Below are 25,112 nucleotides of genomic sequence, written 5' to 3'. Positions count from 1 at the left end.
TTTTATAGAACTATAGTTTTACTCAAATTAATGAGTTACAAGACATGTGAAATGTAAACACGGTATTATATAAATATATTTTAAGAACAAAATACGTAATAATCTTTTTTTTTTAACATTGCTCATCAAAGTATATCCTTTAATTCAGTGAAATTATAAAAGCACAACTCACACATGATACGAGTCAAGTGCATATCATGAATTTCAATTTTATTGATATTTAAATAAAGAAGAGTAGAACGATAGGACAAAATCTTTATTCATTGAGTTTTGAATCATCAATAATTTACCTTTGGAAAACTTTGATGGCAAAAATGGTACATAAAATGGGATTTATGTTAGTGAATTGAAGGAGTAAAGAACGTACAAAAACAATAATAATATATTTAGTGTAGTTTCATAAGTGAGGTTAAGAGAAAATTGAATGACGCAAATTTTACTCCTATTTTTTTTAAGAGTAAAGAATGTATCAATTGAAAAAAAAAATTATAAATCATCTTCTGAGACAATCATAATAATAATTACGTTTCAATCGGATATAATATATTACGAAACGTTGATGCAATTTTTCTTTTCTGATACAAAATTACATAATGTACATATGCTTCATTTTCATTTTAATGCTGGTTATACAGAATAGTACATGTAAATATTATATAGTTGCAATATTTGCATAGCCTTTTTTTTTATTCAATCATAAATATTTTTGGCTCTTTTTTTAATTTTTTTTTCCTTCTTTAATTTTTCTATAAAATTCAACATTCAGGAGCGTTCCAAGTTGAAAGTTCAACATTTTTGACAACTTTTGAAACACTTTCCAACACTTGAAAAGGTATAATGTCTCCAATAACAACAACCTTCTTGGTCTCCAAATCTACTTGGTACATATCCACCCCTGCTTGAGAAAAAATATAATATGAATTTAGTAACTAATATTTAATATCGCGCGTTTGTAGACTATGCTGACAATTATTAAAAAAATTTACTGACTATAGTGCTTCATTTAAGTTTATCTTAGATCGTATGTATGAGTTGTTCACAATATCATATGGCAACCCCGCATAAAGGAGATGAGTTGTAATAGGTTGACATCCAACATAAACTGATCATGTATATGATGAATTCTTACGGGTAACATATTATGCATCATATTCAAAAATTAAAGTTTAATTTCTATATACGAACGATTAAAGACCAATTAATTAAGATGATCTACAACAACACCTAAATATAGTAAACCTAAATTGATAACCTAAAACAAACTAAATTAAATAATGTATTTTATATAGGAGGGAATTGAGTAACTTGACATATTTACCTTCCATTTTGGAGATGTGTTTTTCAACTTTCCTTGCACAACCATTGCAATGTATGGAAACTCTTAGCACCACAATCTATACACCATTCAAATAATTAAGTTCAATAATAGGACTTCACAATCATATTTTCATTTCTTTAAAATTATCCTTCACATTATTAAAAAAATCAGTCAACTTCATTATACACAAATATTGCCCAAATTAATTAACTAACTCAATCGAAGATTTTTAAAGCTGGTCATGACAATATAATTAAATAAGTAGACGAGAACTCAATCCAATCTAACATGATATCAAAGTAAGCAGAAGTGTTGAGTTCTAAATTATTTCACCCTACACATGTTTGGCCTAGAAAAAAGAATCAAACTCAACACATGAAAGGCAAAGGCAGAGCCAAAATTTCAACTTCATGAATTGGATTTTAGAACACATCGATTTCAAGTGTTGAGTTGTAAATTTTATATCTGCACATATTTAATGAATTTCTTAACATATATACATTGTTTAAGCAATAGCTATTAGATTCAGCTGAATCCCTATCTAGCTTCTACCTATTCTCCTCACGAACCAACGTGTTAAAGACATAATTAAGTAAATAAAATTCTTGAAAAACATATGTAGTTACCTTAGGCTTCAATTGGAAAGCTAGAGTTGGAGGTCCTACATTAATAACATCCTTCAACCTCATCAACTCATGTTCATCATCTTGATTTAATGAATTATTATTCATCAATGGCTTCTTTTCAAATCCATCATCATCATCATCATGAACTCCAAATTGATTGATGCAAAAACAAGATCCAGAAGAAGAAAGAGTACTAAAACAATCTAAAACCTTACTAAAATTTATCTTCCTCATTTCTACAACACCAAATAATATTTGCCTATATAAAGATGAATTAATTAATACAAGGTAAAAGTCAATAAATATAGTTCATTGGGAAAAAAAAATGAAGTTATTGATGATGAGAAGGAGAAGGGAGACTGGACTCCACAACCCATTTTTGTAGGGAAGATAAATTAAGTAGAAGGTATGTAGTAGCAGTTAAGATGGGCCACATACAAGTCAAATTTAGTATTTAAATTTGATGAGTTCGATATTTAATATTTTTTAATATTGAACTCATTGTAATTTTGAAATTATGAGTGCATAATTTTGTATTTATCGAATTTTAATAATTTCTTATGTATATTCTACGTTGAAAACATTGAGTATAAATGTCCATGTATGTAAGCTACGAGGACAAAGCCAGGAAAAAATCTGAAAGCATGGTTACTGATTCACGTAGATTCAATCATTTTTGTTTGTAATATTGACTTAAGATTATTATAGAAACTCATAAATTTTAAATTCTGAAACTGCGTCTAAACAAGTCCATGAGGGAAATACATTTGGGAAAATGACCTTTTTAACTTTAAAGGAAATTTGACATGTGATGTGGAACTAAAAGTAGTACAATTTGAGAGACAAAACCTCCAACATATTTAAGGGATTTCATGTGAGATTAGGTGTTAGGTACAGTTAGAGCATCTAGTTCATGTGACTAATATACAAATGAGAAGTATAATTGGTACACATCACTTTTAGATCAAAGTAGAAAATAAGAGAAAAAAATTATGAGTAGAAGACATAAAAGAAGAATATCCACAAGTTACATGCAATGTGAATCAAAGAAATTTATGGTGATAGGACATAAAATATTCCTAAGCATCTTACTAATAGCAGAATCAAGATTTTCATTTGATAAGATTTATAATTTTAAAAAGTAAATATGAAAAGAGGTTAAAGAGATCCAACATCGTGTATCGTATATACATATGAAATAACTTTAACATCTATTTTATATACATTTATCATTTACTTGTATATTAAATAGGATGTACATGTTATTTTGTATATATACAATGTAAGTTTTGCAGCAAAGAAAATTCGAATGAACTTCTTGCGCACCTAACTCCAAGTCTATATAAAAGAGAAAGCAGTTAAGTATTGGCTAGACCTTGTAGTCGTGTACAATAAAAAATGTTGAGCAATTCAATATATAGTATATTAGTGTATATACTATATTAGAAGAGATTTAAATTATATTTGTCGATAGTATAACTAAATATGAATTATTAGTATAATTTAACCGATTACATGTTATTGTAGGTCCGCTTAACCAAATAATTTTTTTAAAAATTATGTATTGTTCAACCAGGCAGGAGGTCAACATGCCTGCCTGGTAGCTTTAGAGGATAATTTGGTAATTTCAATAACATGGAATCATATTATTGGTCAAATAGAAACTAATGTTGGCCATTTAATGGTATACTTTTTGAGTGTAATGACAAAATTGCCCATCACAACTCATGTAGCTTTTGCTCCCCCTCTGTCTTCAATTTTTTTTCCTTTAATTGATAGCCATGTGTATTCTATGAAAGGTTATTTTGAAAAGGCAAATTAGATTTCTATTGCATTATTACATGAAAAATTATTATTATAATAATAATTAGCAACTTAAAATATTTAAAAGGCAAAAAAAATTTAGTGCATTGTACATTTTTTATTAGTACTACATAAATTAGAATAAAGAAAATGACATATATCATTTGAAATGTCATAAAAAAATAATATAAATCACAATAATTAATAATATAATTTGAAATAGTAGTAACAAGTATCACAATAATTTACAACTTAAATATTTAAAAGTCATATAGAAAATTTGATTGACCCTCAAAATTTCATCAGCGCTACATAAATTGAAACAAAATAGGTAATATATATTATTAAAAATGACATAAAAAGCACTTAAATCATAATAATTAACAACTTACAAGTTTAGAAGATATATGAGAGAAATTACGTAAAAAAATATTATAAATTACAATACTGAATAACTTAAAATATCTTTAAATAATTTTTTTATAAACTCTCCAAATTTTATTTATGTCACATAAATTAAAACAAAAAAGATACATATTGGGCCAGTGCTAGCACAGGCGCATGTATCTAGTATATATATTTTTTTTATTTTTTTTTAATTTATTATTATTATTTTTTTCTCAAATGCTAAAAGGAATAATTAAGCCGTCCAAAAGCAGACCTAACAATTTATTAATTTTTGGATCATTTCTCGATTTGTACGTGTTATTCTTGAGCAGGGGTCATTCTAATCTTCTTTGTATCGTTCCGATTTTATTAAATGTCCCCGAAGGGGCAAAACTTTGAAGAATTTGTTAGACAACCATTAGACCATCTCAACACCATGATGTGAGCTGAAAATGATCATCGACAGCACCACAACCCGAAGGCCGTGGAGGCTAGCTGTTAATCACTCTCTGGTCTAACGGCCACGATTGATCAGCCACCAGAGTTAGTTTCTAGTCTCTTAATTTAGAAATAAATGTCATACAGTGTACGAGAACATTTTACCTCAAATGTGAAATTTTTCGGTATGAATCCGAATTTTATAAGCTACTTTATTTGTTGTGTTAAAGTTTTAGGTTGAATACTCAAATCCTTTTGATAATTGTAATATAAAAAGGTAAATCTAATTAAATGTATGATCATATATAATAAACTTGATAGCACTAATGATGCTAGGCGATATTATCATACCTTTAACTATATATTTAAGAAAGGCCATGTCCCTTAGAAAACATTCGATAAAATTAATACGATACATAGAAAATTAATATACACCGTATACAAAAAATTTAACACATTGTACTATAATTGATTTTTTTTATGATTAGTTAAGGGAGGCAAAGAGGAATATTTGGTGGATAAGATAAACATATTATAGAGACATACTAGGGTCTTGGGGGTCTACAATTAGTTCAAAAACTTTGTCTACATGTACAAAATTATTATAGTATATTATACTTTATACTATAGAAATAAGGGTAGATGACATTAAATTGTTTTAGGGGGGGCCATATATGAGCTCTATTATTGGTTCTTTAAAAGTTATGTATTTTTCATCTCAGTTGAGTGGGGTCTAATTTTCACAGCTAATTTGGTCCATGTGATAATGAGTTCTTTGAATAAGAAGACAAATTTATTCAAGAAAATATTCATGTTATTCACGTGTCTTTCATCATAGAAAAGTTGGAAATTTTGGAAGTTTTTTTTTGGTTTTTTTAGTTTTTTATTTTTGTGAAAAAAGGGGGTATTATAAGCATCTAGAAAAAAGCAAGTGTCCTTTTGGAAGCTAGAAGGGTTTAGCTCTTATATTAAATGGGAGTTAAATATATAGTTTCACTAGATTTGTTGACTACCACCAGTTGTATTGCACTCACTACTGCATAACAATAGCAATATATTCGGTTGTATAAGTGGGGTTTGAAGAGAGTAAATTATACACAAATTTTATTCTTATTTTATATGCCAGAGATGTTATTTTCGATAGATTTTCATTCAAGAAAAAAAAATATTTTAAAATAGGTTTTAAAAATATAAAGTGTAAGAAGTTGTAATGAAAATACTAAGAAAAGAGAAAATAACCAAAGCACACACATAACAGTAGTGATAGAATCAAAGATAATAGAATAATAATAATAATGACAATATTGAAAATGAGAAGGAGCAAATAGGATACTTCAAGCTAGAATCATGCTCTCCTACAAGAAAAAAAGAAATTGCTCAACTACATATTAGTTTTCTACCCTAATTCTTGACCTTCTTGCCTTATACTTAGAGTCATGCATTGATTATGAGATGATGATGTACTATGTCTTGTCTAATCATCTCTCCCCAGTTTTTGTAGTTTGGTCTAACTCTATCTCTCCTTAAACCTATCACTACCAACATCTCACAAGTCACACCTCCTCAATAGGGCATTTGCGCTCCTCCTCTTCACACGTCTGAACTATCTTAATCTTGCTTCCCTAATCTTGTTCATCACAAAGGTCACTCTCACCTTGCGATATATTTGCATATCTTTGTCTCTAATCTTATTTCTCCTAGTGTGATCGCACATTCATCTAAGCATATTCTCATTTTTACTACTTTCATCTTTTAAATGTGTGAGTTCTTAACTGACACACTCAATCTCACACAACATGTAGTTGATATAACCATTTTATAAAACTTACCTTTAAATATTGGTGATACATCCACTGAGCCAATCAACCAATTTAATAGTTTGGTCTCCTCCCCAGTAGGGAAAATAAATCTACAAGAATCTCATGTATTTCATTTTTTCGATTTAATAACAGACATAGTTACTTAATTTATATAGTTTAAGGACATATTTTATCCTTTTCTCGTTAAGTAAATGGTTCAAAGTAAATGTCATTTTGTGTTTGAGTCATGGAAGATGCAATCAAGAAGAAGCCTAGAATTATGTGTTTAGTTTAAGAGTACTTGTGTCTAAGGGTGTACAAAATCGAATCAAATCGAAAAAATCCCCAACTAACGGTTTGGTTTGACTTGGTTTGGTATTGGAAAAAAAAATCCAACTATACTTGGGTTGGTTTGGTTTTAACTAAAAAAAGCCAACCCGAGACCAAACCAACCCGACAGTATATATATAACTTTTAAAATTTATTTTATACATAAAAGTATTTACTTTGATGTAATTTCTAAATATTACTTATACGTTTTCATAATTTTTATCTTCTAACATATTTTGTAAGTTTTTTGAGACTTAGAATTTTGAATGGTCCTATAATGGTTATAGTCCATAGATATTGGTAACTCTAATAAAACTCAATTCGAAATCAAATCAATACTATGGTAACCAAATAAATTAATTCAACACTAAGAATGACAATAATGTTGAATATTTGTTCTTTTGTTTACATTGGTTTAGACATTTAAAATACATAATTTAATTTTAATTTTTCTTTAATGTTTAATCATGTAACTAATACTTATTAGACTTATTTTAGCATGATTTTGTACTTTTAAATTATGATCATTTTCATTATGACTTTGCAATATTTATTTTACATGATGATTTCATTATTATTTTTATTGAATATTTTAGTGTCATCACACTCATCTCATATTTTGTGTTATATTCTTAAGAAACACCTTAGATAGTTGTATTTTGGTTGGACTAAAGAAATATTTGGAGCACAAGTTAATTATATGTTTCTATGCATACTTTACCGGAAAAATCCAAAAACCTGAAAAAATTCAAGGTTTATTAGTTTGGTTTGATTTTAAAATTTAAAAATTCGACACAATGGTTTGGTTTGGTATTTGAAAAATCCGAACCAACCCGAAAAAACTCGAATTTTATTAGTTTGGTTTGGTTTATAAAAATTTAAAATTTTTACACAAATAATTTGGTTTGATATTTGAAAAATTCGAATCAACCCGGTTATGTACGCCCCTACTTGTGTCCAATTAACATAAAATAGCTACTTTTGGTTACTTTTTAAACAGTGTCTAAATCATGCTCAACAGTACATGACAAGTGGCTATTTTCCTATTGTTTTCCGATTTTATCGGCTTTTTGGTACATGGACAGCCCAAGAAGGTTGGGCCCATAGTTCTTGTACCTTAACTCTTTACAGATTCAACATTTTGTTGGGCCCAGTGACTACTCTGCATTGTCTGAAGTGGGCCTAACTTAAATACGTTTCTAATATACTTTAGGGCTTCTTACGTAAATGTATTGTCGACAAAAATAAAATAAAATAAAGTAGATATATATGAAAATAGTTTTATGTATATGCAATGTATCGATATTATATAAATAATGTATAACCATGTATATATGATGAATAACTATGTATGAAAGATGTATATATATTCATATACATTGTTATATAATATTTAGGACAAATTACTTAACTACACTCCTTTACTTACCTTAATATCCATTTATCCCTACTTATTTCAAAAATTCCTTATTTACCTATGTATCCCGCATGTATTCCGTGCACAACGATATGTATCCCGCTATGTGGAATGTATCAAACGCTATGTATCTCGTGCACAACGCTATGTATCCCGCATGTATCCCGTGCACAATGTTATGTATCCCGCTATGTGGAATGTATCAAACCTAATGTATCCCGTGCACAACGCTATGTATCCCGCTATGTGGAATGTATCAAACCTAATGTATCCCGTGCACAACGCTATGTATCCCGCTATGTGGAATGTATCAAACCTAACGTATCCCGTGCACAACGCTATGTATCCCGCAAACATCATTTTTAAGGGATTTTTGGTAAATAGAAAACTAGAAGAGATAGGATGTTATTTAGTACTTATAATATGTGGTTCCTATAATTTATACTAATATTTATACATTGTAACATACAACAATTCATCTTTGTCAATGAGTCATCAAATGTGGCAATTGATTCAACTCCGTCAAAATATTGTTGAGAAAAATCATTAAATGACAAATTAAGTCGCTAGAGACACTTCAAACAGTAAATTCCCGGGGAAATTCAGTAGAAAACTTGTTGTGAGAGAAGCAAACGTGTTTGCGATTAGGCTAATAATCGAAATTTGAAATCGAACTGAGAGAATTGTGGTGTAAACTTAGATGACAAGATGAGTAGTAGATGAATTGATGCATTGAGATTTAAGTGATTGGGTACAATTTTCATGACTCCGCAAACAAGGGGTATTTTTAGACTATGAATTGAGAAATTCGATATATCGGCTCAAAATTTAAAGGCTAAAAGAGCTAAGAAATCTTCGAATGAGATGTGGTGAAGAAACAAAGATGAAGAGAAAGAAAAATAATATATTATATAAAGAAAATGGTTTGAATTGTTAATTAGCGTGACAAATGAAAATAGTGTCAATTTTCGTTTGGTAGAAGTGTGATGGAATGGTCATGCTTTTCAATTATCTATGTATTTTAACTTATCATAACAAGTAACATCCTTTCGGTGAAATGTGCTTACTTATACACATGCTACATCAATATATAAGATGATGTTAGTTATAGTACATAAACATCGACCCAAATAACTTAGATTAACTACAAATAATGTTGTTGATATTATTATGACATAATACATAAACATCACTCTTAACTTGGTGTTAGCTGACAACTATAACCTTTAACTTTGGGTGTGCACAAGTAGACACTTAAACGTGTATAAAATTGGACAAATATACACATTCTCGTCCTACGTGGAACCCTACATGACAATTTTGTGTCCTACGTGGTATCCTTTGTGTATTATGCCACGTAGGACATGTGTGTCTACTTGTTTAATTTTATACAAGTTTAAGTGATTACTTGTGCACGCACACTCAAAGTTGGAAGGCATAGTTGTCCATTGAAGTCAAGTTAAGGATCATATTTATGTATTATGCCTTTTATTATTATTGTCATAGTACGTAGACTCTATAAAAGTTAAACTATCTCTATATATATATTTCTATATATAGGTGGCACTAGTGGAATTAAAGCTTATTTCATGTTGGTGTGATGAGTTTTTTTTCCATTTGGCCATACTCTTTCCAAGTGCAACTAAAGTTGTGGTCCTATTTTACTGACTAAAAAGAGAAATATGCATAGAAAGATTTGACTATTACTTCAATAGTACAAAAAGGTGTGGCCAAAACTTTAATTTTGCAGGTGAAATCTAACCAAGCTAGAGTGCTACTCCCTCCGTTTCAAAAAGAATGGTCTGGTTTAACTTGACACGGAGTTTAAGAAATTAAAGAAGACTTTTGAATCTTGTAGTCCTAAATTAAAGTTATGTCAAATGTACAAAATTGCCCTTAATCTTGTGGTCTTAAACATGTCACGTGGAAAGCTAAAAGTAAAATGTTACCAAAAAAGGAAAGAGGTCATTTTTTTTTAAACTGACTAAAAAGGAAATGAGGTCATTCTTTGTGAAACGGAGGGAGTATATCATAAAGAGTTTTTTTTTTTAGTTCTTAGACTTGAAAGAAGCAACTTTTATGGAACTTGAATTAACACTAACATTTTGTGATTTTCACACCTTATTCTTCCATAATAGTTGTAAGATTAAGTTTTTAAGGTTCTTGTTTCTTCGACTTTTGTTACTATATATTGTCTCTTGTAATTCGTTTATTGTACTGTTTTGTTGTAGTTACTGGTCCTTTTTTCAGTATGTTTTGTCATGTCTTTGTGTATTTTACTCATGTTATTTTCATAAGTAAAAGGTCTATTGAAAATACATATTTATCTCCTAAGATAGGGGTTAGTCATGCGTACACACAGCTTTTCTTAGACTCACTTATGTACCATACTGAGTATATTATTTATTCGAGATTTTCGTATAGTGATGAAATTAAAAAAATTATTAAGAAAATTGAAAAGGATAAAGCTACCATGTCGGAAATCTAAACTTGGCCTAAAACATTCTCGAGTTGCTATTGCCACTATCACACTAAATGAGGACAAGATTTTTGGTTTTGCACCCGCAACTAATTAATATAAAGAATCGAACTGAATTTTGATATGAAAACTTATAAGTGATCACTTTCAAATTCAGAAAAATCACATTCATTTAGTTATCTAAAATGGATAAACACATTTTATCCATTGTAGAAAATAATATTTGATTACTATAATATACAAAATCTTGGTAGCTTTATACTATAATGATCAATCCTCATGAAAATGAGACATCAAATGAGAGCAATTGCATGTGAAGTTTAAACATAAAAAATTATATAAAGTAAAGTGAAACTCAATTTAAAAAGACAATTTACTAATTTTAACTAAAAAAAAAACTATTACTACCACTTACTATTTATAAAAACATATTATATTTACCACTTACACAATGATGATAAATCCCCATGAAAATGAGACATCAAATGAGAGAAATTGCAAGTGAGTACAAAACAAAAAATATAAAAAGTAAAGTGAGGTTCATTTTAAAAAGGCAATTTACTATTTTTTAACTAAATAAATATTACTCCTAATATCACTTACTATTTTTAAACATTGATTAGTTGGTCCATGTGCCACAAACCAAATCATTATAATTTTTAGATTTGTTCAAAAATCAATATTAAATAAATATAGATAGCTGTCTCTGTGATGGTGGCTAATTATAACTTTGAAAAAAAAATTAATAATAAAATTGATGTAGAGAAGTTTTTTCTTATTTTCACGTATTTTTCATTTGATGTATGATATTTATATTAAGCATTAATTTATTTTAAATAAACATAGTGCATGACTTATTTTTGGTAACGATATTTCCAATAATATATTTTTATCAATATTTCTAATTAAGAATGATGAAATCTCAAATTGATAATTCTCCTTGTATTAATGAATCATTATTCTATTAGTCAAAATTAAATTATCAATGTCCATATCTTTCCACCGTTATGGGACCCATGTCAAGCATGACCAAAAATTCATAATCAAAGATCCCCTTTAAAATTCATCCATAAGCACGTAAAGGAAAGGAATAATATTATTTTTAGTTACTCAAATTTTATAAAATTTTATTTTGACCCTTATGACTTATGAGTAATGATAGTTTGGTTAGACATGTCGATTTTTTGAATAAATGAAGTGGTGTGCTTTAATCCTTTTGTTTGCTAGCTATAGTTTACACTATTTAATAATTAATGTATAATATTTTGTACTATTTTCTCAATATTTAAGGGGCTTTTAAAAATAGTTTTTAAATATAATAATATATTGCCTACATAAAATGACCAAAGAGACATATTTTTGTTGGTTAAATATACTTAGTTATTAAATAAAATAAAGATCAAAATTAAAATATATCAATAACTAAATGATCAAAAAATGATATCATCCCTAAAAGAAAAAAACTAGCGTAGCAAATTCAAGATTCTGTGAGTATTTTAATTAGATGAAAAATTCACCTTTTTAGAAAACTTTCATCTGTTATTCGACATTCAATTTGAAATTCAATTAAAATTGAATTCATACATTACATGGTCTCTTTTTTGTACACGACACATTACATGGTCTCTTTTTTGTACACGACATTCTCAAATTTTTTTTATTCCCAACAATTCAAAACTTAAAACCCCTGATTAAAGATCGAGGGATCCAACCATATGATCACGTCCACCGACTATGTTGGTAGCCAAAAAGTCTATGTTTGATAGTATTATTATTGTCTTTGTTGTTGCTCTAGTTAGTATTTAAACACAAACTATTCATTGGGGTGATTTTCATTTAAATGATTATAAGTTTGCTGACTAATTTATAAAGATAAAGAAATTAGGATATTTAAACACCAACTATTCATGATCAGAGTGATTTTCATTTAAATGATATTTCCTATGTTCCATATTAGTTAATCACTTTTCATTTTGTACGATATTTAAGAAATTATAAATAAGAAGATGTTTTATTAATTGACCCCTGAAAACTTCTTGAGAACATCGCAAACAAATGTTAACACTTTAAAAAAAAAAAAATTGCAAGCGTAATATAGGAAAAAAATAATTAGTGCTTTTTTGATTTAGGTGATCAACTAGTAACTAATATGAGATTTATTTAGTGTAATGATCAACTAATATGAAACAGAGAAAGTAATAAGTTCACTTATTACATTGAGGGGTTTTAATACACTTTAATATGAAAACTCCACCTAATTAATGTTACTATTACTCTTATGAAAACATTAACTTCATGGTTGAAAGAGACAAATAAATACGTATTCATGTCATAATTTAACGTTTACTTTCTCCGTTCTGTATTAATTGTCCATATTACTAAAAATAAATATTTTAATTTCTTTATCTTTATAAGTTAGATAAGATTTACTTACTCTATTCTTCTCAAATCTCATTTGTGAAATTATACTAAATATATTATTAGAAAACTATTGATGAGAAAGTTTTTTGAAAACTCATTTCCCTTATTTATATCTTTAAACTTTTACTATATAATCTTTTCAACATATATTCAATCTATTTATTCAATTTCAACAACAATTAATATCAAGAAAGCAATGGAAACCAATAAAATTCATTGAAAAATCATACAAAAACACAAACCACAAATAATCACAAACGACTAGTCATTTGTTAAATCACCTTTTTTCCTTTGGAAGATAAGAAAAAGGAGAAATAATTAAAAAAGCTCAAATCCGCACCAATAAAGAAAATATTCAACCAACCAATCAAGTGAATTATGACCGTTCAAAATCAAATCAAAATCGATAATCCTAATAAATAAAAAAAAGTTATATGCTAGCGTTTGTTTTTTAACAGATGCAATCTGTCAACTTAGGTGCATGGTTCATCTGGTTTGTCACTTTGTTTCTAAGTTATCTTCAATGATTTTTTTTAAAGCGATAACGATTTAGTTGGTCTGATAACCAATAAGTTTAATCAATATGCTTCAAAATCAAACTGAACCGACTCATATACAGAGCTACTAAGATTCTCCGATAAATATTATTCATTTTATTATATAAAATAAATTTGGAAAAAAACTAGATATATATTATTTTTAAATTTTGGATCAATATTTTTTTTTCTTGTGGTGGGAATTTTGAGGGGTATTTGTATAATTTCATAGCCGCCATGTACGACCTGTCCCCATAACAACATTCTAAGTCCACCACCCGTCAAAGTAATTCAGTTTTCTTTTAGCAGAAGAAGACACACAGTTTCTCCCTTGTATCCGCGGAGCACCCTATATTTTCTCTCTCTCTCTCTCTCTACAATTTTTTCTTCCAAAAGAGGAAGCATTCTGAGCTGTACGAAAGCTGTTGTTTCCTCCATTTTCATCGATCAAGGTACTTCGACGTTTTTGCTTATTTTAGCCTATATTTGTTTGGATTTCGTTTTGTTACTTGGATTTGATGACTCTGAATTTACCAGATCTGATGTTTGTTTGATGATTGTGTGAGTTGATTGATCGTTTTAACTGTATTTGTTGATTTGTTGTGTGGTTTTTGGCAGTTAGTTGAGAAAATAGTCATTTGATTGCTGGTTTATGTGTTTTTTTTTTTTTGGAAATGAGTTAATTGATCGTTTTACTGGAAGTGATGAGTTTTTGTGTGATTTTTGGAAGTAAGTTGAGGAGATACGGGTTTAATGCTGGTTTATGAGACTTTAATTGTTCGTTTAACTGGAATTGATGAGTTTTTGTGTGATTTTTGGAAGTAAGTTGAGGAGATGGGGGTTTGATTGCTGGTTTATGCGACTTTAATTGGTCATTTTACTGGAAATGAAGAGTTTTTGTGTGATTGTTGGCAGTAAGTTGAGAAATTTAGGCTTTGATTGCAGGTTGATGTGACTTTAATTGATCGTTTTACTGGAAATGACCAAATTTTATGTTATTTTTGGCAGTAAGTTGAGAAATTTGGGTTTTGATTGCTGGTTGATGCGACTTTAATTGATCTTTTTTGCTGGAATTGATGAGTTTTTATGTGATTTTTGGAAGTTAGTTGAGGAGATAGGGGTTTGATTGTTGGTTTGTGTGAGTTTAATTGATCGTTTTACTGGAAATGACGACTTTTTATGTGATTTTTGACAGTAAGTTGAGAAATTTAGGCTTTGATTGCTGGGTTGTGCAGCTTTAATGGATCGTTTTACTGGAAACGACGAGTTTTTATGTGATTGTTGGCAGTAAATTAAGAAGTAGGGCTTTGATTGGTGGTTTGTGCGACTTTAATTGATCGTTTTACTGGAAATGAAGAGTTTTTGTGTGCTTGTTGGCAGTAAGTTGAGAAGTAGGGCTTTGATTGCTGGTCTATGTGACTTTAATTGATCGTTTTACTGGAATTGATGAGTTTTTGTGTGATTTAATGGAAGTAAGTTGAGGAGATGGTGGTTTGATTGCTAGTTTATGTGACTTCCTTTGATCGTTTTACTGGAAATGACGAACATTTATGTGATTTTTGGCAGTAAGTTGAGAAATTTGGGCTTTGATTGCTGGTCTATGTGACTTTAATTGATCGTTTTACTGGAATTGATGTTTTTTTGGCAGTAAGTTGAGAAAATAGGGGCTTGATTGCTGGTTATGTGACTCAATTTATTTTACTGGAATTGATGAATATTTTTCGTGTGATTTTTGGCAGTAAGTTGAGGAGATAGGGCTTTGATTGCTGGTTTTTTGTGAAGAGATGGCGAACCGAAGGGAGGATGAGAAGAATGAAAGAACCATACGGAATCTGCTTAAGCTTCCGGACAATCGACGATGTATAAACTGTAATAGTTTGGTAAGTTTGATCTATCCTGTCGGTTATATGAATCCTCTATGTTGGTTCTGTTCTGCTCTATTTAATATTCTCTAAATCCCATTTTAGGTGGGGGGAATGTCAAAGTACCTAACTTTGATGCGAAGTTGAATGTAGATTCTTCTAAGTTTTTTGGAAACAAAATTTACATCTTTGGAAGTTGAATATTGAATTTAGTAAGTCACTATAGTTAATGATTCGACACAGCTTACTTGATCAAAAAAAAAAGATTCGAAATATTGAAAATGTAGGAACACATCATGGTAAAATAAAATTCTTTGGCTCTTCAAATATCACATAGAAAGGGACATAGGAGTAGTTTGTTATGCTTAATCAATCTGTTAACTACGTCTCGATCCAAAACTAGTTGGCAATGGTTATAGGAATGCTCTATATCTGTTTCGTTCGGCTCTATTTCTTAGTTTAGCATTTTGACCATTTTTCTATTTGGTCACTTTCTGTTTGGTCTTAATTTTACCTCTTTAGCTGCTGAATTTGTTCTTGTATTTGAACTGTGAATTGTGCATGACCTTCGGTTTGGTCTATATCTGTTCCTTTCTGCTCTATTTAATAATTTCCAATAAGCTTGAAAGGATACATAGAAGATTAGCATGGCTTTTACACATTAGAATGACAAGAAAAGTAAGGCCAAGTTTTTAATGATGAACTGTCTTAACTAGGAGTGGAGGGATGGGGAAATGCATGTCCAATGTGGGCTTCTGTTTAATATGTTTGTGTGTGTAAAGTGACTGCATTTCTCTCTAGGTTTGGATGTGACATGGTGTAAGCACAAACAGATACCATGATATGCTAATTGGGTGAAATTCTAAATCTAATCATCATGTAGGCTGTAAAATTGGCTACCTCACCACTTGCTTACCATTTATTTACTCTAGAGACGACCTTCACTTGTAAAGCTACATTTGATTCCATTCTCCAAGAAAAAGCTACATTTGATTCCAAATGCCACAAGTATTCCAAGTCTTGTTACGTTAAGTTTAATTTGCTTTATTCATTTAATCTTTATTACAAAAAAGTATGCTAACTTTCTTTGAAAAAGTTGAGCATCTTCTGAAATTCAGAAGTGCAGGTAATAAGAAGATGCTCTGTATGTGGAAGGAATGTATTAAGAGGAAGAGCTTAGTATTTACTCTTCAAGATTTGCTTTTCTTAGAAAATATCCTTGTCTAATATAAATATAGATGAGAAGCATTTATGAGATTTTATAGGATATATTTCAAAATGAATTTTGAGGAATGCTATGCATTCAATGGAAATAATCTGCATAAAGAGATTTTCTTAACTTAAAAAGAAGAGTAGCTTCAACCATGGTAGTAAGATAGCATGTGCATCCTATATTTCCCGTTTAACAGAAAACACACACATCTACAGTGTTTTCACTGCTTTAAACTTACTTCAACTCCTTTCCTTACTCTCTTCTTATCCTGGCGCATTTTTGACAATATGATACTTCAAGAATCAAGAGTCTAAGGGATCATTAGATTGAGGGATTAATAGAAATTATCCCAGTGTAATATTCAACATACGTAGGATACGAATATGCAATTTTTGGTTTGAGGAATTAGAAAAAATTATCCTGGTCACTAGTGTTTGGTTGGCTGTACTAAATAATATCCACATTAAGTTGTACAAGAATCTATGCATTATTTTATGCGGGGAGAGAATATGAAATAACCAAATAAAAAATTATGTTTATTAGCAATATGAAGATTAAAGTATTTAAAATTTCCTTAAAGTAGGTAATCTATGAATAACATTCCTTGTAATATTACTTTTTACATACAAATCTCTGTTATTTTCATCATATAGCAGTCTTTTTATTGTTATTGACTGCATAAATAATCCTTCTATTCTAGTTCCACATAATTAGCATGTGAACCAAATGACCTATTAATGGTTTGTTTATGCACTTTTCCATATTCCACTTCATTAGTTCATTGACCTTTATCTATAATGATGACAATGTTTCTTCTACTGGTTATGATATATCGTTAGGCTTATAAATAGACATGATTTTCATTTGAAAATATTGAGTAAACGAGCTCTTTTTCCAGCATGCTTCTCTTAAACTGAAAGAATGTCTTTACTGACTATGAGAGAATTGTCACATTGATTTGGGTTTCAATTTTCTCGTCTTTGTTCGACTTACATATATATATTTAGATGAAAAACCCAGATATATCCAGTGTCACTGTAGATAAAGACTGTCTCATTCCCTTTCATTTCGTTTGATTAGATGTATTATTGGAAATAATTCCTGTAGTAAATTCTTTAGTTATGCAGATTTAGTGCCAATTTTAATTGCAATAGTAATAATCCTTGCATTAGTTATGCTGCAATTGGAACATTATTATATATTGAAATCATTGTGGTGTAACGATACAACTATTACCAATACATGTATTAGAACGTGTAGATGTCTAAATTGCCCTTTAAAGTATCAGGCTTACATTTAATAATTTTAAAATTAAAAAGAAAGTTATATGATAAAATTTTCATGTTCAATAGATGATTGTGAAATTTATTTATTTATATAACATTTTGTATATTGAAACAACCAGTCTATCTCCATGAGGTGGTGGTAAGGTCTGCAAGCACTCTACCCTTTGAGACCCCACTTAGTGGGATTTCGCTGAGTATGTTGTTGTATATAACATTTTTCTATCTCTTTTTAAATTTCATCTTGAAAATATCTTGTCCTTGAAAAAATAAAAGTTGTAATCATTATTGATGTAACTCAATTTTATTTTTAAGTTTAATAGAGCAAAATTTTATTCATATATGTTAACAAAACCAATATTAGATTAAGTGATTTAAAACAAATGTTTATCCAATTTAAGCCAAAGTGTTTTAAATGATGCACCGTGTATCTAGATATTATTAGGATGAACTAAACAACCAATAGTAAATACAGTAACCTAACAATCCATTGGTTATAATTCACCATATTACAATCTTTCTATCAAAATTCTTGTATAACTTGTCCATAAATTTAGTGACTCATTAATGTATATACCGTAGAGGCTCCTGTGTCATTTCTTGGATTCTTTTTCTTCGCTTTCGTGCCTCTCTTATTTGTCTGAATTAGTTGCATAGCAGGTTTCTTTAAATATTATCAAGTGTCGTTCTTATCTATTGAAATAACACATGTATAGTAATATATCTCATACTTCTCTGTCTAACAGGGGCCACAATATGTTTGCACTAATTTCTGGACATTTGTTTGCACAACATGCAGTGGTTTACAGTAAGTGCTGTTATTCATAAAATGCTGCAACCATCATTCCTCTGTGATGCTTAAAAATGTTTCCTAGCATTAGAAACTCCTTTTAACTTCTAGTTCCTTGCTTATTGTTCTACATTTGAAAATACTGGCAGTCGGGAGTTCACCCATAGAGTGAAATCAGTATCCATGGCTAAATTTACCTCACAAGAAGTTAGTGCCCTTCAAGGAGGAGGAAATGCGGTATGCATGCTCCTTTTGCTACAAGTGGCACACCTACTTCTAATGTCATGTTCATATTCCTTTCATCACTGGTTGCCTGACTCCTTTATCCTTTTGCCTTTGCGGTTTTTTATTTGGGGATGGGGGGTCATTTTCACAGAGTGCAAAGGAAATATATTTGAAGGACTGGGACCCACAGCGTAATTCTCTCCCAGATGGCAGGTTTGTGATCTTAATAAAATGTATGTATTTGATACTTATTATTGACCCCAAATGAGTTCTAATAGTCTTTGTGTTCAGTAATGTAGAGAGGCTTCGTGATTTTATTAAGCATGTGTATGTGGATAGAAGATACTCCGGTGAAAGGAGCATTGAGAAGCCACCAAGGGGAAAGATGGTGCATATTCTATCCCGCTCATCCTCAATTTTAACTTTCAGAATAGCTCATGATGTTTCTTACAGGAGAAGAATTTCCATGATGTCCTCACTTGAGCATATTTTCTGTTCTAAAACCTTTGATGTCCACTAGTTGAACATGTTCCTTTTAATACATATAATATTTGATATCTGCAGGCTGAAGCCGAGAACTTGAACGAGAACAGGAAGACAGATACCTACCGGGGTGGCTCTCGAAGCCCACCAAATGAGGAAGTATATGAGCGCCGATATAGTGACAGACCTAGTCCTGGTGGGAGAAGTAGTGGTGGAAGAAGTCCTGGATATGATCAAAGAAGTCCTGCCCGTGCTGAAGTAATCAATGACTGGCGACGGGAGGATAGATTTGGGAATGGTCGAACTTCTGATGGAGGATCCAAGTTTGAAAGCATGTCACCTGACCGTCAAAGCGACTTTGACACATCTAGTCCCCCAATGGTTCGGCCTGTTAGAGAGATTCTTGGAGAGAGTGTATCTCCTCTTCGAGTTATTGAACCTCCGAAAACCAATGGTGGTAGGTCTGCTGCTGATAGTTCCATGAGAACCCAGGTGTGGATTATATCCTATACAACAGCATATGGTATTTGATTCTTTTGGATGATGATTTTAAGCTTTGTTACATTATCTAGTAACACACCCATTATGATCCCGGTTTGTTCCCATAAGACATCCTATGATATCTGTTCCTTTTTTGGATGATGGTACAATCCTTTGGTTTTTGATATAGTTACACATCTTTTGGAAACGACTTACCCAAGTAAAATATCTGGTGAATGATGGCATCAATATTTGATAAAAAGCTCTTTCTCGAATGTTTTTTTGGCAACCAATGTGAATATTACCATTAACAAAAACATCCGCATACAAACTAGGAGCCCCAACCTCATCACCCTCTCTCTAGTAAGGATGTAATGAGGAATGGCCTCAGAAAGACCAACAGTTAAACTACATAAAATTTGCCAAAACTTCTACATCTATTTGCTCTTTTTGTATTTTTATACATGTCTATTCTCTCTACTATTTCTCGTGTAATTTTCCCCACTGTGTCGGTATGCAGTATCTATACACCTTTGAATTGCTTCCAGTTCCTTGCTTTTCAGATGTGATACACCATAGCTCCCCATAGAGCAGCCACCACTTCCTTCTTAAACTTCTTCCAGTGCTTCATTTTAATCATCTCCAATATAGTTTTCAATTCTCTTGCAGGCAATGAGATGTTGGACCACTGTAGAAGTTCAACTCTCACCCTTGCAGCATAATCACAGTCTACAAACAAGTGCTTGCTTATCTCCATCACTGATGCTTGACATAGGCAGCATCTAGTGTCTTCCACGCGAATATTCATATTCAACATTCTCTTTCTCGATTGTTCTCAAAACCTTTTATTTAACAAATAGGAAATATGTACATCTAGATTTCACACAACTCTTAGCATTTTCAAACTGCATGGGCTTTACCTGTAATGTCTCCTTACTGCTCACCTAACCAAAAGGTGCAAAATATGCTCCACATTACTTACCAACTATGTTGCTCGGACTCGTCAAAAATGTCAACGGGTGTGTATCGGACCCTTCAAAAGTAGTGCATTTTTTTAGGATCAGACATGGGTGCGGCATCATTTTTGGAGAGTCCGATCAACATAGGTTACCAGTATACTCTTTTCTTTTATGGCTTTCCCATTGCCTGCCAATTAATAAGGTGCTAAATAATTTTATGTGTATGGTGCAGAGGACTGCATCTTCCAGTAGTTTGGCGTCCTCCAACGGGAACCCTGTCGAACTTAAGACCGAAACCTCATTAATTGATTTTGATGATGTTCCTGAACCCCCAGCTTCTGCACCCGCACCACAAATACAACAATCTGTTACGGTCATGCCCGTTGCTCAACCAACGAAATCTGCTGCTGACAACTGGGCGAACTTTGATTCATTTGCAGAGGTTAAAGCATCTCCAGCTCCTTCAAATACCAATCTACTGGAGACTGTATTCTCAGAGTTGACAGCTCCAGCAACTGCAACTGCTCCTTCAGGAAGTCCTGGTGGTAGTGCAGCTCCATTCACTCCCTTCAGTAGTTTTGCTCCTGGAGCTGCAACTATGGACAACTCAGCAGCATTTCCTCTTGGTGGTGCTCCAGCTGCACCCACTGGACCGACATCAATACTGCCAGTTAGTGGTGGTAATGCCTTTGCAAATACTCATGGTGGACACTGGTCTAATATGCAACCTCAGCAGACTTCCTTGTTTCCTGTGACTGGCCAACAGGCTATATCACAGCTTTCTACTCCAGCTGCTGGTGGACATTCTGGCAACCAGGTAGCTTTTTAGCGCTGCATTGTCCTTGAGGCCAACTCGCTGTATCCTTGTGTTTCAGTACTGATCATTGTGAATCACGATCTTTCCTCTTTCAGCAATGGAATTCTTCAGTTGCCCCAAGCACACTTGGTTTTTCTAGTTCAGCAACTGCACAAGTTCCTCAAGCTGTAAACCCTGTCCTTCAGGAAGCCACTTCTGCAGTTGCATCTCAAGCTTCTTCTGTTGAAATCAAATCCATTGGAAGAAAAGAACTGCCTGCGGTGAGTTCTTTTCTATGGTTTTATTATGTTTTTAAATTTAGTACTCATGATATATTTAGAAGATTTGTATAGCCTAAAGTATGAACATTTGTCTAGGTTAAGAAGTTCTCTCTCTTTAGTAGATGGATACATTTAAAAAAATCCTGTAGTCTGAGAATGTACATTTCTTTGCAGGATTTGTTTGCTGTAAATTATTCTTCAATTTCTGGAGCTTTTCCAGGCTGGCATGCTGGTCCACAGCAAGGCTATGGATTCGCTATGCAGTACAACATGTCAATGGTATCTGTGCTGACCCAAAGTGTTTATGCTTGACTCTGCTATTTTATTGTCACATCATGCTTAACTCGCTTGCACCTTGCTCATGGACTGGTTTTCAGGCTACAAATGCTTTTCCACAACCATCAAAATCAACAAACCCTTTTGATGTCATAAATGAACCAACTTCACAAGCTCCAACGGTATGTGAAAATAATTTCACCTTACTTTGAATGATTTGTTTTGTCACCACTTATGATGCACAAGGCATTCATATTAAAAGAGAATCAAGCCCCCCCTCTCCTCCCATCCTCCCGCGTACCCACACAAAAAATGAAGAAGAAAGGATGTACCTAAGATTTTTCCTTGTAGCAAATGAGAAGATAGGAGCAGAGATATGTTTGGTTTTATACCCTTTTGGACTGTACTGAAGACATTTCAACTTGTGTTGAATTGTAAGAAAAGGATGCAAACATTAAAATATGATATAGAGGGGGATATTGATAATTTATGGTGATATTAGTTGATTATCATATGCACTTGAGCTTCATCTTTAGGTGGAAATCTGAAAATGCTTTTATCTGCAGTGAACTTGATCATATTTAATTGAGAAGTTTTTTACCTGTACTCCTATTATTTCTCAATAATATAATTTATGTGATAAGTTGGCGAATAACTAATTGCTGTAACAACCACAAAACCTTTGTGCTTGACCCTGAAGAGAAGGAAACAAAGCTTTTTTTAGTGGGAAATATGTTAATTAACATTAACCTCCCTTGATCTCATTGAGATTTTCATTTTTCAGTTTCCATCAATGTCATCATTACAAGGTGCACTACCAAACATGGCACCTCCAACTGGATTGCTGCATACATCCAACCTCGGTGCCCCAACTTCTTATCCTCTGGCAATGCCTCAGCAAGCACCATCTTATGCATCAGCAAATCCACCAGGTAGTATCAGTTACCCTTCATTAGATCTCTGGTCCATTTTTTCGGATGCTGATGATTTCTTAATTTTTAGGCTCATACTTGGGGCATCAAGTCGCTGGTAGCATGCAACAGAGGTACTTTGGTTAATTGCTATTCCATTTTTAGTCTTGCACCAAACAATATCGTTTTAGCTTTCTCTTACCGTCTCTCCAGCACCCTATTCCCTATGTAGGACATAACAAATGAAGTGTTAACACATATGAGATTAAATCTAGAAGTATAGACTGAAACTTTCTGCCTTTTTATTGTGTACAACTTGTTTCCATTCAACTTTTCCTTCTCAAGATGGCTTACTTTCATTGTTTGAAGAATCTATATATTCGAGGGGTAATACTGAAGGAGTGCTTTTCAATTTGCAGACCACCAGGAGTAGCAAGTTTTGGCTTTGATGGGGTTGCTTTCGGAGGTCTAAACTCGAATCAGCAGTCTGGTGCATTATATTCTGCAACCCCTACCCAGAACACCTTCTCTTCTTCTGGAGGAAATCCTTTCGGATAAAGAAAATTCAGTTATAATGTGATCAAATTGAGCATTCCGATTCACAATATTTTCGTAGCTGCTTGCTGTAGAATGTTTCATGCTCAAGGCATCTCCAAGGGTTATGGCATTCATCACCGAGCATCGGATCCACTGTGCTGCTGCCAAAAGGAAGTGTAACTAGATGCTGGGAAGAAGCTAAAGGGGATTTATCTATCAAAGAATGGGAACCTTCATTGTGAGACATATCTATCATGTGCATTTTTGCCTGCTGCACCTAAAATGTGTTATTATTATTATATTTTTTCCTCTTCTTTTTTTCCTTTTATCATTTATTAATCTTCTTTATTTCACCCCTCCCCTCATTGCCTGCACTGAAAGTTGCATTGTTTTTATTTATTTTTGTTTTTCGCTAGTATTGTTGTGGTCAGTAGTTTCCAATATAGAATTTCAGCTGTATTGTACAGTTTGTATTTTACTTGTACGATAGGATTAATGTAATATCTATATTCTTTGTTCTTTTTTTCCTTCTAAGATTTGAAAAAAACCTCTGATGTTTCTGGTGATGTAGATATTTTTGACCTTATGTAGCGGTAAGACCTGCGTATTTCTTACGGTATACTTTTGACCAATTGGATTTCAAATTTTTATGATTTCGTTCTGAACCTGATCTCCAATTTGTAATTTTGATATTATTTACTTAAAGAATTATGTGAGGCAACAGGCAACTAATCATTGCTACTTAATCGGTTTAATTAAAATATATTCACAGTTCCTCCAACGTATAATCACCACCACAACGACCATGAACAATCATCATTGTCACATTTGTAATTTTGTATAATTCAAATGAAGCTCTGTTTAAAATAAAAATTGTCAGAAAAAAGTAATGGTACTTTGGCATTAATAATAAAGAAAATAATTTTGGGGGTTTGAGATTTTTTTTGGGAAGGAATGACATGATGCGTAGACATTATTGCTATACTCCACACAATCTTATTTGAGAATTTTAAAAGTAAAAATTAGTGATGTGTATCAAGAAAGCTATTATGTAATACATTATCTATCTTCAACGAGTCAATGATTCAATATGTTAGCAATTACTGTTTTAATTAGAGGCCTCAAATTTAGATATTATCTCAGAAAATAAACCTTAGATTTCAATACAAATATTGTGTGAGTATCTATCTTCAACGAATCAATGATACAATATGCCTACAACTATTGTTTTAATCAGAGGTTTTGAGTTAAGATATTACCTCGAAAAATAAACCCTACATTTTCATATGAATGTCGTGTCAGCATCTATTTTCAACTATGTCAATAACTAATATCTTAATCAGAGGTTTCGAGTTCAGATACTATCTCAAAAAATTAAAATAGACCCTACATTTCTTTACGAATATCGTTTCAGGATCTATCTTTAACGAACCAATAATTCAATTTGCTAATGCCTGTCTTA

At 31.6% G+C, this 25,112-nt stretch overlaps 2 protein-coding genes and 1 non-coding gene across 3 annotated transcripts; 1 reads left to right on the top strand and 2 right to left on the bottom strand.

Moving 5' to 3' along the window:
• Nucleotides 1-750: 750 nt before the first annotated feature.
• LOC125811470 (heavy metal-associated isoprenylated plant protein 7) lies at nt 751-2,366 on the bottom strand. Its single transcript, XM_049490969.1, has 3 exons — nt 1,945-2,366; nt 1,319-1,394; nt 751-895 (listed from the first exon to the last, which is right to left on the bottom strand). The coding sequence occupies exons 1-3, from the start codon at nt 2,176-2,178 to the stop codon at nt 756-758; spliced, it is 450 nt and encodes a 149-aa protein (XP_049346926.1). The 5' UTR covers nt 2,179-2,366; the 3' UTR covers nt 751-755.
• A 2,054-nt stretch (nt 2,367-4,420) lies between these two features.
• Nucleotides 4,421-4,523, bottom strand: LOC125811985 (U6 spliceosomal RNA). The gene has a single exon (XR_007441937.1). It is a non-coding gene; the product is annotated as a U6 spliceosomal RNA (small nuclear RNA).
• A 9,332-nt stretch (nt 4,524-13,855) lies between these two features.
• Nucleotides 13,856-24,171, top strand: LOC125811472 (probable ADP-ribosylation factor GTPase-activating protein AGD14). Its single transcript, XM_049490971.1, has 14 exons — nt 13,856-14,006; nt 15,294-15,434; nt 18,659-18,720; nt 18,852-18,939; nt 19,079-19,140; nt 19,219-19,315; nt 19,492-19,902; nt 21,082-21,666; nt 21,762-21,926; nt 22,101-22,205; nt 22,304-22,384; nt 22,987-23,134; nt 23,205-23,247; nt 23,533-24,171. Exons 2-14 carry the CDS (start codon nt 15,339-15,341, stop codon nt 23,669-23,671), a joined length of 2,082 nt encoding a protein of 693 aa, XP_049346928.1. The 5' UTR covers nt 13,856-14,006; nt 15,294-15,338; the 3' UTR covers nt 23,672-24,171.
• Nucleotides 24,172-25,112: the final 941 nt, after the last annotated feature.

The sequence above is a fragment of the Solanum verrucosum genome, unplaced genomic scaffold (genome assembly GCF_900185275.1).
Source record: "Solanum verrucosum unplaced genomic scaffold, falcon-dt-bn FXZP01000238.1, whole genome shotgun sequence".
NCBI lineage: Eukaryota > Viridiplantae > Streptophyta > Magnoliopsida > Solanales > Solanaceae > Solanum > Solanum verrucosum.
The sequence above is the reverse complement of the archived record's forward strand: the minus strand, read 5'-3'. Positions and strand labels throughout refer to the sequence as shown.

Bases quoted from the DNA above. Each gene is read 5' to 3' on its own strand.
- LOC125811470 (XM_049490969.1), bottom strand. From the start codon at position 2,178: ATGAGGAAGATAAATTTTAGTAAGGTTTTAGATTGTTTTAGTACTCTT. The intron at 1,395-1,944 runs GTAACTACATAT...AATGGTGTATAG, and splicing joins CTTTCCAATTGAAGCCTAAG to ATTGTGGTGCTAAGAGTTTC. The intron at 896-1,318 runs GTAAATATGTCA...TTTCTCAAGCAG, and splicing joins ACACATCTCCAAAATGGAAG to GGGTGGATATGTACCAAGTA.
- LOC125811472 (XM_049490971.1), top strand. From the start codon at position 15,339: ATGGCGAACCGAAGGGAGGATGAGAAGAATGAAAGAACCATACGGAAT. The intron at 19,903-21,081 runs GTGTGGATTATA...TGTATGGTGCAG, and splicing joins ATAGTTCCATGAGAACCCAG to AGGACTGCATCTTCCAGTAG. The intron at 22,385-22,986 runs GTATGTGAAAAT...TTCATTTTTCAG, and splicing joins CAACTTCACAAGCTCCAACG to TTTCCATCAATGTCATCATT.